General features: G+C 46.8%; 1 protein-coding gene across 1 annotated transcript; it reads right to left on the bottom strand.

The window, feature by feature from the left end:
* Positions 1–86: 86 nt before the first annotated feature.
* Positions 87–13508, bottom strand: CHUK (component of inhibitor of nuclear factor kappa B kinase complex). Its single transcript, XM_029962604.1, has 19 exons — positions 13113–13508; positions 12052–12121; positions 10729–10817; positions 10366–10455; positions 9836–9960; positions 9461–9568; positions 8833–8968; positions 7920–8114; positions 7454–7556; positions 6467–6590; positions 5861–6012; positions 4954–5015; positions 3999–4108; positions 2548–2597; positions 2331–2427; positions 1755–1902; positions 1215–1354; positions 377–482; positions 87–110 (listed from the first exon to the last, which is right to left on the bottom strand). The coding sequence occupies exons 1-19, from the start codon at positions 13506–13508 to the stop codon at positions 87–89; spliced, it is 2325 nt and encodes a 774-aa protein (XP_029818464.1).
* Between the last annotated feature and the right edge of the window lie 905 nt (positions 13509–14413).

Raw genomic sequence — 14413 nt, forward strand, 5'->3', positions numbered from 1 at the left:
CTAGTGGGAGGTGTCCCTGCCCCTGGCAGGGGGTGGGACTGGATGGATTTTAAAGGTCCCTTCCAACCCAAACTGTTCCATGGTACTCAGTACTCTCTAAAGTCCCAACTCTGCCACGAGAAGAGTTTTTGTTCATCACCCAAAAGGGCTCTGGAAATGTGAACCCTGCTCACCCCAGTGCTGGGACACAAACCAGGACTCTCCAGCTGGGAATGCAACCAGCATTCCGAGCAAGATCTACCAGCCCAGAGTCCCAGAGAACAGCTGACACCAGCACCAAGTGCTCCCTCCTCCTGCTCAAGGAGTTCCCCACATCCCCAGAGCACCCTGATGTGGCTCCTAAAAACCAGGACCTGGGAAATTCCCGATTCCCCACCAGACTTACCATCATGCTGTTCTGCTCCTGCCTCACCTCCTGCAGGATGCTGCTGAAGAGTTCCAGGTAATTCACATTCTCCTGTATCACATCAGCAAAATTTTCCCTGCAGGGAAAAAAAAAAAAAAGGCAAAAGATGACAAGATTTCAGCCACCAAAAGTAACATCAGAAGGTGAAAAAACCCACAAACCCAAATCCAAACAACCCCAATAAGCTGATTTATAGTCCTCTGCAGTGGTAGGAGATACCCTGGTGGGATAAGCAAGTCCAACCCCAAGGAAGAGCAACATGACATAGGAAATAAAAGAAGAACATTCAGGAAATGAATAGCACAGTGCTTTAGCTGAGAGTGGTGTGTGGAACTTGCTCAGGAAGAGAGAGTGGAGGTGGTTTCTGAGGAAAGAGTTCAACCAAATTCCTGATTTTTTTTAGAGCATTAGTGACATATGGGCTCCTGAAGCTTATTTTGGAAGGATAAAAATCCCACCTGGATACTGAACCAGATGGATTGCTTAGGACTCACCCAAACTTCAGACCTCCACTCGAACTGAGACTTCTTGAAATCACAGCAGTTTTAAGAAGGACTAAACATGGCCTGATTTATCTGGGACTTGCCAGAGGTGAGTTACTGTGACTCCAGTCAGGAGCTGGACAGTTTATCCTTCAGGGGATGTCAAAACCTGCCTTCCCAGCATATCCCAAGCCCACGGGATGCCCTGGGTGGAGGGGAGAGGCCGTGCCCTCAGGCCCCTGAGCAGCAGAGGGAGGGTTGGGGAGTGTGTGCACACACAACAGCCAGGCTGATTCCCTGCAGTTCTCCTTCCCCAGCATTCCTACCCTTCCTGGGGAGCTGCCAGCGAGGACAGAGGGTGGGGAGGGGCGTTCCCTGAGGAGCCCTGCGGGAGCCACGCGGCTGCGGGAGTCGAGGCCGGCCCTTCCAGGCTGGAGCTGACCAGGGATCGGGAGGAGCTCTGGGTCTGGAAGACACAAATCCATCGGCTGTGAGGGACAAAGGTAGGATTTAGGGTTCACTCTTTTGTAGGTTACACGGGAGCACTGTTAGTAACACAGACACAGCCCTCCCGTGTGGGAACTGGGAGATGGCTGCAGCTGGAGAGGCTCTGTAACTAATGCAAAATGAGCAGTACAGACTTAAAACACCCTAAACTAAGCAGTACAGTCTTAAAACACCCTAAACTAAGCAGGAAAGCACCTCTTTAGCTTTTGCTTTTACCATCTCACACTGCCCTTCTCTGTGGAAAAAAAATCGACCCTAGTGTGGCAGTTCTGCCTTTCTGGTCTCCTCCCAGTTTCCTTTGATGTCTCCTGGCTCTGCCCTGGAAGGAAAAGCAAACAGACAATCCAAGAGCTACTTACACAAGCAATTTTCAGCAAATGCCATATCTCCCTTTGTCTTTTTCCCTGCATCTGCATCACTGAGTTGTCAGCTTCCTTGATGTTATTTAGAGCCACTTCAATCTCAGGAAGCAAGTCAATGATCTTCTGCTTACAGCCCAAGAGCTTGCTAGAATGAAAACCAAACACAGAGTCAGTTCCCTGCTCCTGTAGCAAAATCAAAAGCCTCACCTTGGGATTCAAGATACCCAAAGACTCAATGAACAAATCCCTGTGATATCTTCTCAGCTCTTACACTATTTCTTTTTTTAAGTTAAGATTTCAATGCCAACCCAAACACTCATTTTAGTGAACTCCTGGATCCTAACAGTGCAAGCCATTCCATTCTCATCCCCTGCCCTATTATCTATAAACATCAGTTATAAGTTTTGAAAAAGTGGAAACTCAACACAGAGAAGCAGAATTAATACTAAGTTATTAAAGAAACATGGATGGAGTTTTGGGCTCTGACCTCTATGATTTTCACTCTCCTTTCCTACTACAAAGCTACAAATGCCACAGGTTGCATGTTTGGGGTTTTCTGTGTGCATAAAGTACCTGAGATGGCCAAAGAGCTCCTTGAGGACTCGGTCTTGGCTCTGGACTGTCTGCACAATGATCTTCACCATGTCTGTGCTGTCACTGTAGGCATGATCTGGAAGGGCCAGCAACCACCACATCAGTCAAATCAAACAGTATTTTTTGCCTTCGGGGTCAGAAAAATTAATCGTGGGGTACAAGTGTGAAACAGTCTTTAAACCATCTCCTTCCATACCTGGAGGTCTTGTTTTCAATTGCTTGTACAAGTCTATGGCTCTCTGTTCCCTTGAAAAAGAAGAATATGATTCAGACATGTCAAACAAGCAGGGGACTCAAGAAAAAAAGCATTGCAATGAAGTGATGCCTTTCTGAACCTCAGACCTTGGAGCTGCCACCTTCTCCTACAGGAGAAGCATGACTTTTGGGACACAGGGGTGCTCTCTGTGATGGAATCCAACACTTCCCTAAAAGCTGTCTCTCTTTTTTAATCTGAATTAGGCATTTTCTTCTCAGAAAACCACACCAGGTGGAGGTTATTTTCAGTTATAAATTTCCACATGCCCCAGCTGTGTTTTCTTTCCCTGGTATCCTTAGTTATTAAACTTCATTTTTGTAACTGTAACTGCACAACTGCCTGAGAAATTCTTGTTCCTGTTCTGCATTTCTTTGCTTGAATCTTAGTCATATTCTGCAAATGGAAAGAGACAGTTGTGTCACAGACAAGAGGACAGACACTGTTTCTCTTCTTCCCATTAAATAAACGTCACTTCTTTCAAATATTTCAAAAGCAGCCAAACACTGAAACTTCCAGCCTTGAACAAATCCTCACTGTTCTAACTCACAGCCTGTCAGAAACAAGCAGCAGTTTCCCAGCTCTGACCCTGGGCTGCAGTGGTGGAATTGCTTAAAAAGCAATGTTTTAGGAGGCAGGTTCACAATTAGTTGGAGCTGCTCTGAATGTTGGGCTGCTGCTGCAAGGGGTGGCTTCTCCCCTTTACCACTTCCTGCCCTGGGCACCAGTTCTGCTGCTGCTGCAGCTACACGTGGATGAAAAGGAACTTAGCCAAGAGGGATGGGGGAGAACATGCCAGGAGCAGGCATGTTGAACACTCAGAGTCCTTCCAGAGAGCTCTTACTAACAGCAGATTTAGTGGCTGTTCAATCCCTCTCTTTTAGAATCACCCCTTGTGTTCTCAGCAGCAACCCAGTAACTGCTTCCTGTGTCTTCCCAAGATCAGTAATACCACTTGGCTCTTTCCTATTTTAATACTTTAAACAAACAAAAAAAAATCCACTTTCCAAACAGTCAAGTACCCACAAGTGATCTACCCTTGCTTTGAAAATACACTGAAGATATTTAGCAGGGTTTTACAATGATCTCATGGTTTTCTCACTCAACACTACCCCTCTCCAAAGCAAAAGGAAATCCTGAGATGAGATCAAGATATATCTTTGCCACAGCCTCTTGTGAGATGAGGTTTCATAGGTCAGTGACAGAGAAGTGTCCCACAAGTGGTGGGACCTTCCCTTCCAGTAACAAAATGATCTTGAACCAATCACACACTACTCTGCACTGGCACTTTGCATTTCAAAAGCGCTGAGGCAACCAGCAACAGAGGAAAAAAAGCCCCTAAAAATCCAGGAAATCCATTTCTGTGCCATAAAAATAAGCAGCAGAGGACTTACAGGCTCTCCATGACCTCTCCCTGGCGCCTGGCATACGGACTCTTCTGGAGCTCCACGATTTCTGTGTGCAGAGCCATGATCTGCTCATCCAGATACCCAATATCTTCAGCCTAATGGGAAAATGGAGCTTCAGATCACACCGAAGGGGGAGAGCAGTCAAGTAGATAAAAATCCCCAAAACACCTGTTTGGACAATGGGCTGCCTCCTTGGAGACTTTAGGAGAAAGAAAAGCTGCTACAATAGTTGAGGTGGCTGTTCTCAGTGCATGGTATGACCTAGATCCAAATTTCTGTCCACCACAGTGGAGGAGAAAAATCAGTTTCTTCATAAATCATCTCTCTGTGTGTCTGGAACTCACACAAGTTAAGCTGCCTGCCAAACAGACTGAGATACCCCTGTGTATCCCAGAGTGAAACATTCTCCATGCCTGACAAATGGACACAGTGTGAATGACAGAACATAGTTCTGATGGCCTGCAAAGGAAATGTTTGTTGAGGTTCCTGGTTGTCTGGAAAACAGCCAGGGACAGCTTTGAATTATTCTGCTAGAAGCAGCCTCCCTTTTATCTTTCTTGCTTCCTGACAAGGAGAAATAAGATTTAAAGAGCTAATGGGCAAAATTTAGGTGGGAATCCCAATTCCCCCATCTCCATCATATAAGCAAGGCAGAGTCAGGGCTCCAAGAGCCTTTTGACTTAGAAGAATACAGGCAATGGAACCCAGAACCTGAACTACCCAGTCTATTCCTACATAGAGGCAAGAAATAAGCCATGTAATTTATTGTCTTCCTAGTGGTGCCTGGGATTTTTATGTATTAATCACAGTGCTCTGTATTACTGTGAGAGCCAATGCAAAAACTCAAGTTTTGCTCTAACTTTCTTAAGGATGACTCTTACTAAAAAGTAATTTGCATATTTACTTGCAGAATGCCAGAACATTCTGTCTGTGCTCCTACCTGTGCACACTGAGAGGCTTTCTCTTCCATTTCCTTCCAGGCTTTGAGCATCTTCTCTGAAGCTTAAGAGAAAAGAGTTGCTAATTTTTAACAGGATACAGACACAAAAATAAAGCAAGACCTGGACTTTACACATATCCATTGAATTTGAACACAAAGAGAATGATGCTGAATCTCCAAGCAAAGCTGCAACTCTGTGCTCACCTTAACTCACACACTAACCCTTTGGTGGGATTCCACTGCAATCACTGCCCTAAAACGAGTCTGAGTCTTTAAACTCCACCATTAAGCTCAACAACTGCCACTTTTGATTGAACACAGACTGTCCAAAACCAGTTCACTGAGTCTTTCCATTTTCCATCATCATCCTTCAGCCCAGTCATCATTTTTGGCTCAAGCTGCAGTTTTTAGCCATATAATCCAAACTATATGTAAATCTTGCTATTCCCCCCTGAACAGTATTTGTAAGATCCAGACATTTCTGGGACATTAAAACTGCAGCTGGTGCTTTTTCAGCCCATCTCCCATCCTGACAAATGGCACCTCTGGATATCAAGCACAGAGGCCCTTCCACTGTCAGCACAGGCAGCAGCTCTGCCCTCCACTTGCTGCCCAGGGACAACTCCAAAGAAATCAGACCCTGAGGGAATAAACAGCAAACATTCACATCACCTGCACTATTTATGCTCCCATGTTCCTGTTCTCAGTGGGGAACAGCTGACCACCTGCCTCACTGTACTGAAGGTCTCCAAAAATGGTCTGTTTTTTATCCTCCTGCCTTTGCTTCTGCCAAACCCTTCTCCTGCATCCACTTGAGCTAAAATACACCCATACTGCTGCCCACCATTGTCAGTCTGACCCTTTCCAGCATCAGAAAGTCTCCAGGCAAGCATTCCCCAATACCCACATATTCCATAAGCCATCTGGTCACTGTATCTCTCCAGGTCGAGGCGAATGCTCTGGTGAAAGAACTCCAGCTTTGCCTTCAGCTGCTGGGATGCTGAGACCATGTTGTTCTTCATTTTGATCAGGTTGGCGTTGTACCGAAGGAGGCTGAGCCTGACGGATGAAACAAGGACAGCACAGGTTAAGCTGGACTTAAAACAAGGAAACTCCAGTGCTGGGAGGGTGACTGAGCACTGGCACAACCTGCCCACAGAGGTTGTGGAGTCTGCATCCTTGGAGATACTTAAAAGCTGTCTGGATGTGGTCCTGGGCAACCAGCTCTAGGTGACCCTGCTTGAGCATGGACTGGGCTGGAGGACTTCCAGAAGTCAACCTCAGCCATTCTGTGAGTCTCTGAGTATATTCCAGTTTTTTTCTCAATGTCAGGCACTGCACAGTAAAACTCCTGGAGTGGAACCAGCTCCCAGCCCGAGAATGTTTTATAATGTAAAGGTACAGAACAGCAGAGGGCTGTAAAACTTTCGGGAACTCCCTGAGACACACATGTCCATGCCAGCAGAGTCTGTGCTGGCAGCACAGTGACTGCTGTGGCTGAGTGGGGACTCACATGGCAGCTCTCTGGCCCTGGAAGAGCCTGCTGTAGTCCTCCTTCAGGCCGATCACGTAGTGAACCGCTTCTGCCCACACCTTGCGCAGCTGAGGGATCGGCAGCTGGATCTTACTGTCCTGGACTGAGCACAGACAAACACAGGCAAACAACCACCCCAGGAAAGGACTCCAGTGCCTACAGCACCCCTCGTTCCTGCTGCAGGTGCCTGAGCTAAGGGGTCAAGCCAGGTAAGCTCTGCTCAGTTTTTAAGTGTGTATAAGCTTTTCGTGTCACAGCTCCTCAGGGGTGTGACAACCTGCTACTGGGCAGTAAAACACCAGGAGGGTTTTTGTCCCAAAAACTCTGAGCAAATTTAATCACTTCATTTAATCAATTGTCCTGACACCTTCCAGTCTTGTTTACATTTCCTCCCAGACTCCTGAGGTAGATGTTTAGGGGAAAAGATGCAGGACTTTGTGTGTTCCCCTAGAGAGATGGGAACTGTCAGTACATTGGGATATCAGGAAATATGTCATAAGATTCAGCACAATGCAATGAGATTCACCAGACTAAAACAACCCAAAACACAGGAAAAAAAAAACAATCATAATAAACCTGAGTGACAGTAAAAGGAGATGAGGAAAACCAGTGCAGACAGACCAGTGAAAATAAAACTACTTAACAGCCACTGCATGTCACAAGGCATTTCCTTACATGCAGGATCTCAGCAGACATCTCCTGTCCCCTGTCACTACCTTTTCTTTCATAGAGGTACACAAGGCCCTTCATACAGATATATTTGGGATATATAAACCTTCAGAGGGGTTTATTAGGTCCTGCAGATGACTGCTGTCATCTCAGCAGACATGCAAGGGAGGCAGCAAGCAAAGAAGCACCTTCCATATGTGGTCTAAAACACACCCTGGAGATGCCAGGGCTCTGTCATCAGGCCAAGGTGGATTCTTTCATTTCCCACAAGGAACAGCACTTGTGCAGCACACTCACCAATGTAGTTCACACAGTCAGACAGACTCCGAGAAGCAAAGGGGCCATCGTAGACAGTTTTGCTTTTATCAAACAAATAGACCATGTAGCTGTCCCAGCCTCTCTGGGGAGAACAAGAGAAGAAAAGATAAAACAGAGAAACCCCAAACAGCTCCTACTAACCCAGAGAGTCCTGGTTACATCATGAACTACTCATTGTGGGCACTCTCTTCTTATTAAGTGCCTTAAAAAACTGATTTTATTGATCCCACAGAAAGAAAGGACGCTTTGCTAACAATTACTTAAGTATTTAGGCAGAATCTAACTATAGAAATCTGCTTACATTACCCAGTAAAAGGCCTTAAGAGTTACTACACTTCCAGAGCAAATTACCTCCTGTGGGAGAAGGTTCAGGCAATGTATCTTCCCTAAGATTGTCAATTCCCTGAGAACAGGAAAGACATGAACTGAACAGAATGACTCTTACCACGCCATCAATAACACACTGGGAAGCAGGTTTCCGAGGGTCCAGGCAAATCCCTGTTTCCAACAGCAGTTCCTGATTTCCAGTGCTTATCCCAGTCTCAAACTCAATCCGATTCTGAAGGGAATGAAGGCTTTCCTCGGGATGCAAAAGAAAGGACACGATCTTGGCAGAGGTCATGTTTAGGATGTGCACTATCTGTAAGAACAGTACAAGGAGGTTACAAGTCCCTGGATATCAGAGCCAAAGGAAGCCTGGGAAGTTTTGGGAAGGAGCACATAGGAATGAACATGTCAGAACTAGAGCATCATTTGAGTTTCAGTGACTGCAATCATCAATTCAGGAGTAATAACAAACTCAAAGCCCAGGCCTGTAACTTCTAATGTCAGAGAAAATGACAATCAAATAGCCTTCAAAAGCCATCAAAAGAACAGGGACAAAACCACCCTCCTGCTTCTACACATGCTTGCCTCAGCTAGTCTTACTCCAGCAGAGCTCCAGTAATGACTCCAAGGGGAAAAGTCAGGTGAATGCCACCTCTGTTCTACTCCAGGTACTACTACTGTAGTACATCAGTACACCTGGAGTCACAGCACCAATAGGGAAGTTCAGGAAAACTGCTACTAGTAAATATTAAACCCTGATTTGATCTTGGTGAGCCTGTTGCAAGATGACAGACAGTAATAGAGGGTCATCCTTCTACTCCAAGTGTAAAACTAGAGATTAATACTGCAGGTGATATTTTGCCTTCCAGATGTACCAGACAGACTGTGTTTGCATTCGCTTCCTGAAAAACATTCCTCGTGACCCTGCAGCTGGATGAAGCCAGGATTACAGCTTTGCTGCACTGAGCACCCTTCCTGTCCTCTGGGATGATTTCAGAAGGCCTTTAAACCCAGTACCAACCCTCACTCACCTTCAAATTCAGGATGTGATCCATTATTAGGAAACACCTTGGACGACCGGTCTCGGGATCTGAACCTCCACCCCTCTGCTGTGGATCCCAATTCAGCATCAGTTGCAGCCAATTTTCCATGGGTTCTACAATCAAACTGAAGCAGAGGGGCTGTAAGGAAGGGAAGGCAGATATTCTCTTCACCAGACTGAGGCAGCTCAACTTCCTGGGCCTCTTCTTGAGTGCTCTATTCAACAGGCTCTGCCCATCTTTGTGGCCTGCCCTGCACTTGCAGCAGTTTTCCCAACACAGCCTCTGCTTCCATGGAGAAACTCCCTCGAGTTCTTGGTTCATGAGATTCAATACCATCAAGTTATCAGGTAGATGTTACTCACTGGCCTTGTGGTAAAGGGCAGAAAGCAGACACAGAGTTCTGAGCTGCCATCAACTCACAAACTGGGCACAGGAAAGCCCAAAACACCAAAAAAACAGCCACGTGGGCTATTCCTTAACAGCAAACAGCAGCTTGCCAGGAGCTTTCAACACTCCTGAGGAGGAAGATGGAGGAGCCCTCAGTGCTTGGGAGGAAGGAGGGAGAGCCCTCAGTTTACAGGACCACAGTGGTCACCTGTGCCAGGGACACACTCACCCACAGAGGCTGTGGGGCTGCGGCAGGTGGGTGCTGAACCGAACCTCCCCGTTCATCTCCTCCGAGGCAAAGATGTGCTTCGGGTCCTTCTTCTTGATTTTTTCATGCCTGCAAAACAAAATCCTCTGTGGACACGCTGGCAGTGTTACTTTTGTCAGGGGGCAGTTGAATATGACAGCAGCAAAAAGTGCCAGTGTCCAGCAGCTTTAGGAAACAAACTCAGAACAGAAACCTGAGTTTCCTGTTTTCTGCCTCTGACACACAGACTGGTTTATAACTGTATTTTTTTGATTGAAATTTTGCTTGTGAAGGAGTTACCATGACCAGAGGCTACCACACAACATACAAGCACCTCCCCAAGGGTAAGTGTCTTACCAGGTGAATGGCTGTAGATTATGTAAGAAAGGTCTAAATCCTGCAATGCATTCAAACACCATCGTCCCAAAGCTCCAGTAATCAACAGTAACCGAGTAGGATTTATTCTCAAAGAGTTCTGGAGCCTAAAAAGGATCATAAAAAGACACTTTGACCGTGGTATTTCCTTGCATTTCTGCAGAGGCAAAGCTGTGTCCAGGTGTGGCTCCAGCTCCAGCTGTCCAGTGGGTCAGGGCCTGGAGCAGCCAACCCATGAGATGGGAGGGAGCTGGACTTGTTGGGTCTGGCTGGGGGGTGAGAGCAGCCCCCAGTCGTGGCACAGGAAGGGATGGATGGGATCAGACTCCCCTTGGAAGCCACAGGTGATGCAACAAGGGGCAACAGCCCCAGACACCCATCTGGGAGGTTCACGATGCACATGAGGAAAGGACACCCTGGGGACAGCTCCCCAGGATCTCCATTTTTGGAGGTTTCAGGGCTTGGCTGGGCCAAGCTCTAGAGCTGGTGACACTGGAAAAAAAAAGTCTTACCAAATATTGTAATGTTCCAACAAACGAAGTGCATAAACTTCCTTGATCCAGATCCTTTGCATATCCCAGGTCTATTATTTTGTGGACAATCTGCAGACAGTTTTAACAGTTCATCAGAAGAGCAAATGCCAAGAAAAAAACAACCAAACAACCCAAAATCTGCACAGTGACAGCATACAATCCACAGCATACAATCAAGAAGAGGAAAGAATGGAAATTCTGGAGAAAGTCCGTGGCAGGGCTTCAACACGTGACAGTGTTAAAGCTGACAGTAAATTCACAGCTGAGTTTTCAGTCCAGTTCAGTGTGACAACTCCCAGAAATGACAAGGGAGACACCACTGACAGAGGCCACCTGACTTACCTTCCCACCTTCATCCTGAAGAACAATATTTTCAGGCTTTAAATCTCTGTGTATAATTCTGTTTTCATGCAAATACTGGATACCAGAACCTGAAAGACATGTTTGATTTAATTGAAAATAAACTCACATTGATTAAAGATACATCTGATAAAATACAATATTGGGGAGCAAGTCCCCAACCTTCAAAGATTTACCACCACTCACACATTTAACAGCTTCAAACTTGCATTTCTTCTCCACTACATTTTCACATCTTTGCAAAGACATAGCAAAGACATTCAGCTTATGATGAAACAATCCCTGTTCTGGGGGTGGAAGGGGAACAAAGATGAAGGAAGCAGAGCTGCTCTTTAGTTCAGGGACACAACTGGAAGCCCTCTGAGCACTGCAAGGACAGAAGTCCAGGCCAGTACTCCAAAATGCTTTCTCATGCCAAAACTAGCTCTGTTCCTACAAATTATCTGTAGAGAAATGAGAAAACAAGGAGCTCTCCTGGAAAGCCTAGCTCCTGGAGAAACTCTGGCATCACCCTCCATCAGGCAATCCCCCTCCTTCCCAGGGTGTCCAGGTGGCCAGGCCAGGCACTTCCCCATGGACAGGAGGGCCAGTTTCAAGTCTCACATCTTTGATTTTCTTATGGCATCAAGCAAGCTACAGCTCAACAGCTTGACAAATGAGGTATGTGATTAAACACCTCAAGAGTGTGTCACAGGAAGGTTTTCACTCCAGCCTTGGGGAATGGCTTTAAAGCAGGCACACAAAGGCATCAAATGCAATTGCTCCCTGTGAGCACTGCTGTCATCTGGAGCCCCTCTCACCCTGCCTGCTCCCTTTCCTAACTGCAGAATCCCAAATCCACGTGGTATCAGACATCCCTCACCCTGAACAAACAGAATTTCCCTCCTGCTAAGCCAACCCTGCACAGAGATGCCACAGGGCAACTCTGGCACTTCTCACATCAGTCAGTGCTTTTTGCCTTGTAAAATTGCATTCCTTCAAGTGAAAACTGGTTTGGCATCAGCAGAAGTGAGGTTTGAACAGAAAACCATGACCTTAACAAAACATTAATGTCATGGTCACCTACACCTGACCACAGCTTCTCCAGTCCCATTCCACAGGCACATCACTAGTGTGAGTTTCTGGTCTCTGTTAACTCCAGGGACACCAAATCCTTCCTCTGAAATAGAAACCTGATTTGTTTTAACGCCCTGTTCTTGGCAGTTCCCTTTTCACAGTCAGCTGAAAAAGCAAGATGCCATTACACATTAAAAACCCCAAAACAACCCCCGAAAAAAACCACAGGAAAGGCATTAGACTACACACCGATGTCGCTAAGCAGAGAAAGGATTTGACTTTCCTTAAGTCCACAGCAGTTTTCTGGTTTGTTTAGCAGCTGCAATAAAAAAAACAACATGTTTAGACCCACAGTGCAACAGAGAAGAACAACATTTTCCATCCCCCAATCAGTCTTAATGAACTGTCAATAAGCAGCTTCAGCAATTTCTGACTCTGACTGCACTTGAGGCTTTTAGAGATGACTGAGGTACCTCTGAGGTACCATGATGAGAAATTACTAGTGATGTGAAGCACAAATGGTGCCAAACAAGAGAAAGATTTAAAGAACACATCACAAATAAAAAAAAAAATTATTTTTTTTTCCTTTAATGAACAAAGCATTACAGGGATCCAATGAAATGAAGCCCATTACTTCCATTGTTCCAGCATCTGTGCAACACTGAAGGGCTCATTAGAAATTAAATGATCAGACACTGCAAGTAGAGCTAATTTCCTGAGTGTGTAGGTGAGGCAATTTCCAAGCAAATTGTGACAGGGATTTGCTGCTTTCCCCCTGTAGAAACTGCTGCTTCCTAAATCCAGCTGCACTGGAAAGGGAGCATAAACTCTATTGGGCCATGCACCCACTGCCTGGGGAACTGCTGAAAGGTTCCTTTGTTTTTGGATGTTGCCAATTTGCAGAATGGCAGTTCCCAGTCAGCAGGAGCAGGAAAGGCTTGGAAGCCCTGGAGGTCCCAGTCCTGGGCTAACAGGATCCTTCCCTGTGCTGAGAGCACCATAACAGTGGATACATGTGAATCCAAACCAGACCAGATTCCAAAGAGAGGGAGACACACTGCAGCAAAGCCAAACACGCTGGGTATGAGCACCCAGGGTATGGAAATGACCACTCCACCAGGATAAAAGAGTATCTGCCCCTTGGATTGCCCTCTGCTTTCTAAAACACAAGCCTCATTTCCCACGTGTGGCTTTTCTCCCCACCTCACATTTACTTCCTCACGCCTGTCCCTGGAGAGCAAAGGCTCTGGTGGCACACACAGTGTCACTGCCCCTGGTTTGGTGCCCCTTGGAAGCAGAGCAGCCGTTACCTTCCGGAGGTCACCCCCCGAGCAATATTCCATGGCCAGGAGGGGAACGTCGTTAACCAGAAAGTTCATCTCCTCGGGAACTTCACAGGCTTTTACTACGTTGGGATGGTTCAACCTAAGCACACGGAAAGCTGGGTGAGAACTCTGCCCCCTCCCTTGGAAGGGTGAGACAAGGCTGCAGTCCAACCATGGTTTATGTTCCTGGGACAGCCTCTGTTCCCCAGATGTGTTCTCTTTGACTAGTACCCACCGGTATCCAAGTGCATAAAATCCATACCTTGGGAATACACAAACCAGGGATGAGCACAAACAATGTCTCAAAGTCAAGGTACAGGACTTTGATGATGGGGATCCAGGCTTAAGTTCTGGATTCTTGCACATTCCTGGCAAAGTCATTACATATGTGTGCCTGCTTTTGCATGTGGGGCCAGATTCCCCCTGGGAAAGGGGGTTTTGTAGGAATCCGTGTCACTGCACCGGGTAGGTGAAATCCACTACAGAGGGAAGGATTAATTAATTTCTCCAACTGAATTCTAACAGCTATTTCCTGACTGTCTCTAATTTACGCTGCTCTTGGGAATAAACGACATATCCAGATGGGAATGAAGACAAATTACTTCTGTGTACACCCACAGGAGCAGCTGTAGCTGTGTGGCTCAGTGCTTGTTTTCAGCAAACACAACAGGTATCACCAAGCCCTGACTAACAAACTCAGGTTCCCTGCAAGTGGTTTCCCCCAGTGTCAGGGCACACAGGGAGCAGGTGAGGGTGACAAAGTGACAGCAGGAGCTCAGTAAAGCCCTAAACAGCAGGGGCACTGCAGGCCTTGGGGAGGGCAGCTCAGAGCATCCCTGCTCCCAGGAGTGGGACACAGCATTCCCTGCTCCAGGACCTCTCTCAAAAGTAAGGAGGAATTCACAGGGCAAAGGAACCATTCTGTGAGATCCCAACACTTCGATGAGGTCCAACTTGGCCAGCTGTGGTTCCCAGGTACCTCAGTGACACACTGGAGAGGGATATTGGGCAGCACAGAGGATGGAGCTTCTCACCAGAAAGTATAAGGAGAGTTTATTCTTTACATTCGGGAGCGTGACAGAATAAAAGCAATTCCAGGCCCTCCAGCTAAAACAAACGTACCGCAGGGTACGGGCACCTCTCCCCAGCCCATTCAGGGACTGACCACCAGCTGTACCAGCTGTCCCCTCTCCTGCTCTGTCCCGGGGCTCAACCCCGGCTGCTGTTCCCCATTCTCGGCCAGTTCAGCAGCTCAGTCCCCGGTTGTCCCCGCACCACGGTCCCAC

Source organism: Manacus vitellinus, unplaced genomic scaffold (genome assembly GCF_001715985.3).
Source record: "Manacus vitellinus isolate BGI_N305 unplaced genomic scaffold, ASM171598v3 scaffold_48_pilon, whole genome shotgun sequence".
Classification (NCBI taxonomy): Eukaryota; Metazoa; Chordata; class Aves; order Passeriformes; family Pipridae; genus Manacus; species Manacus vitellinus.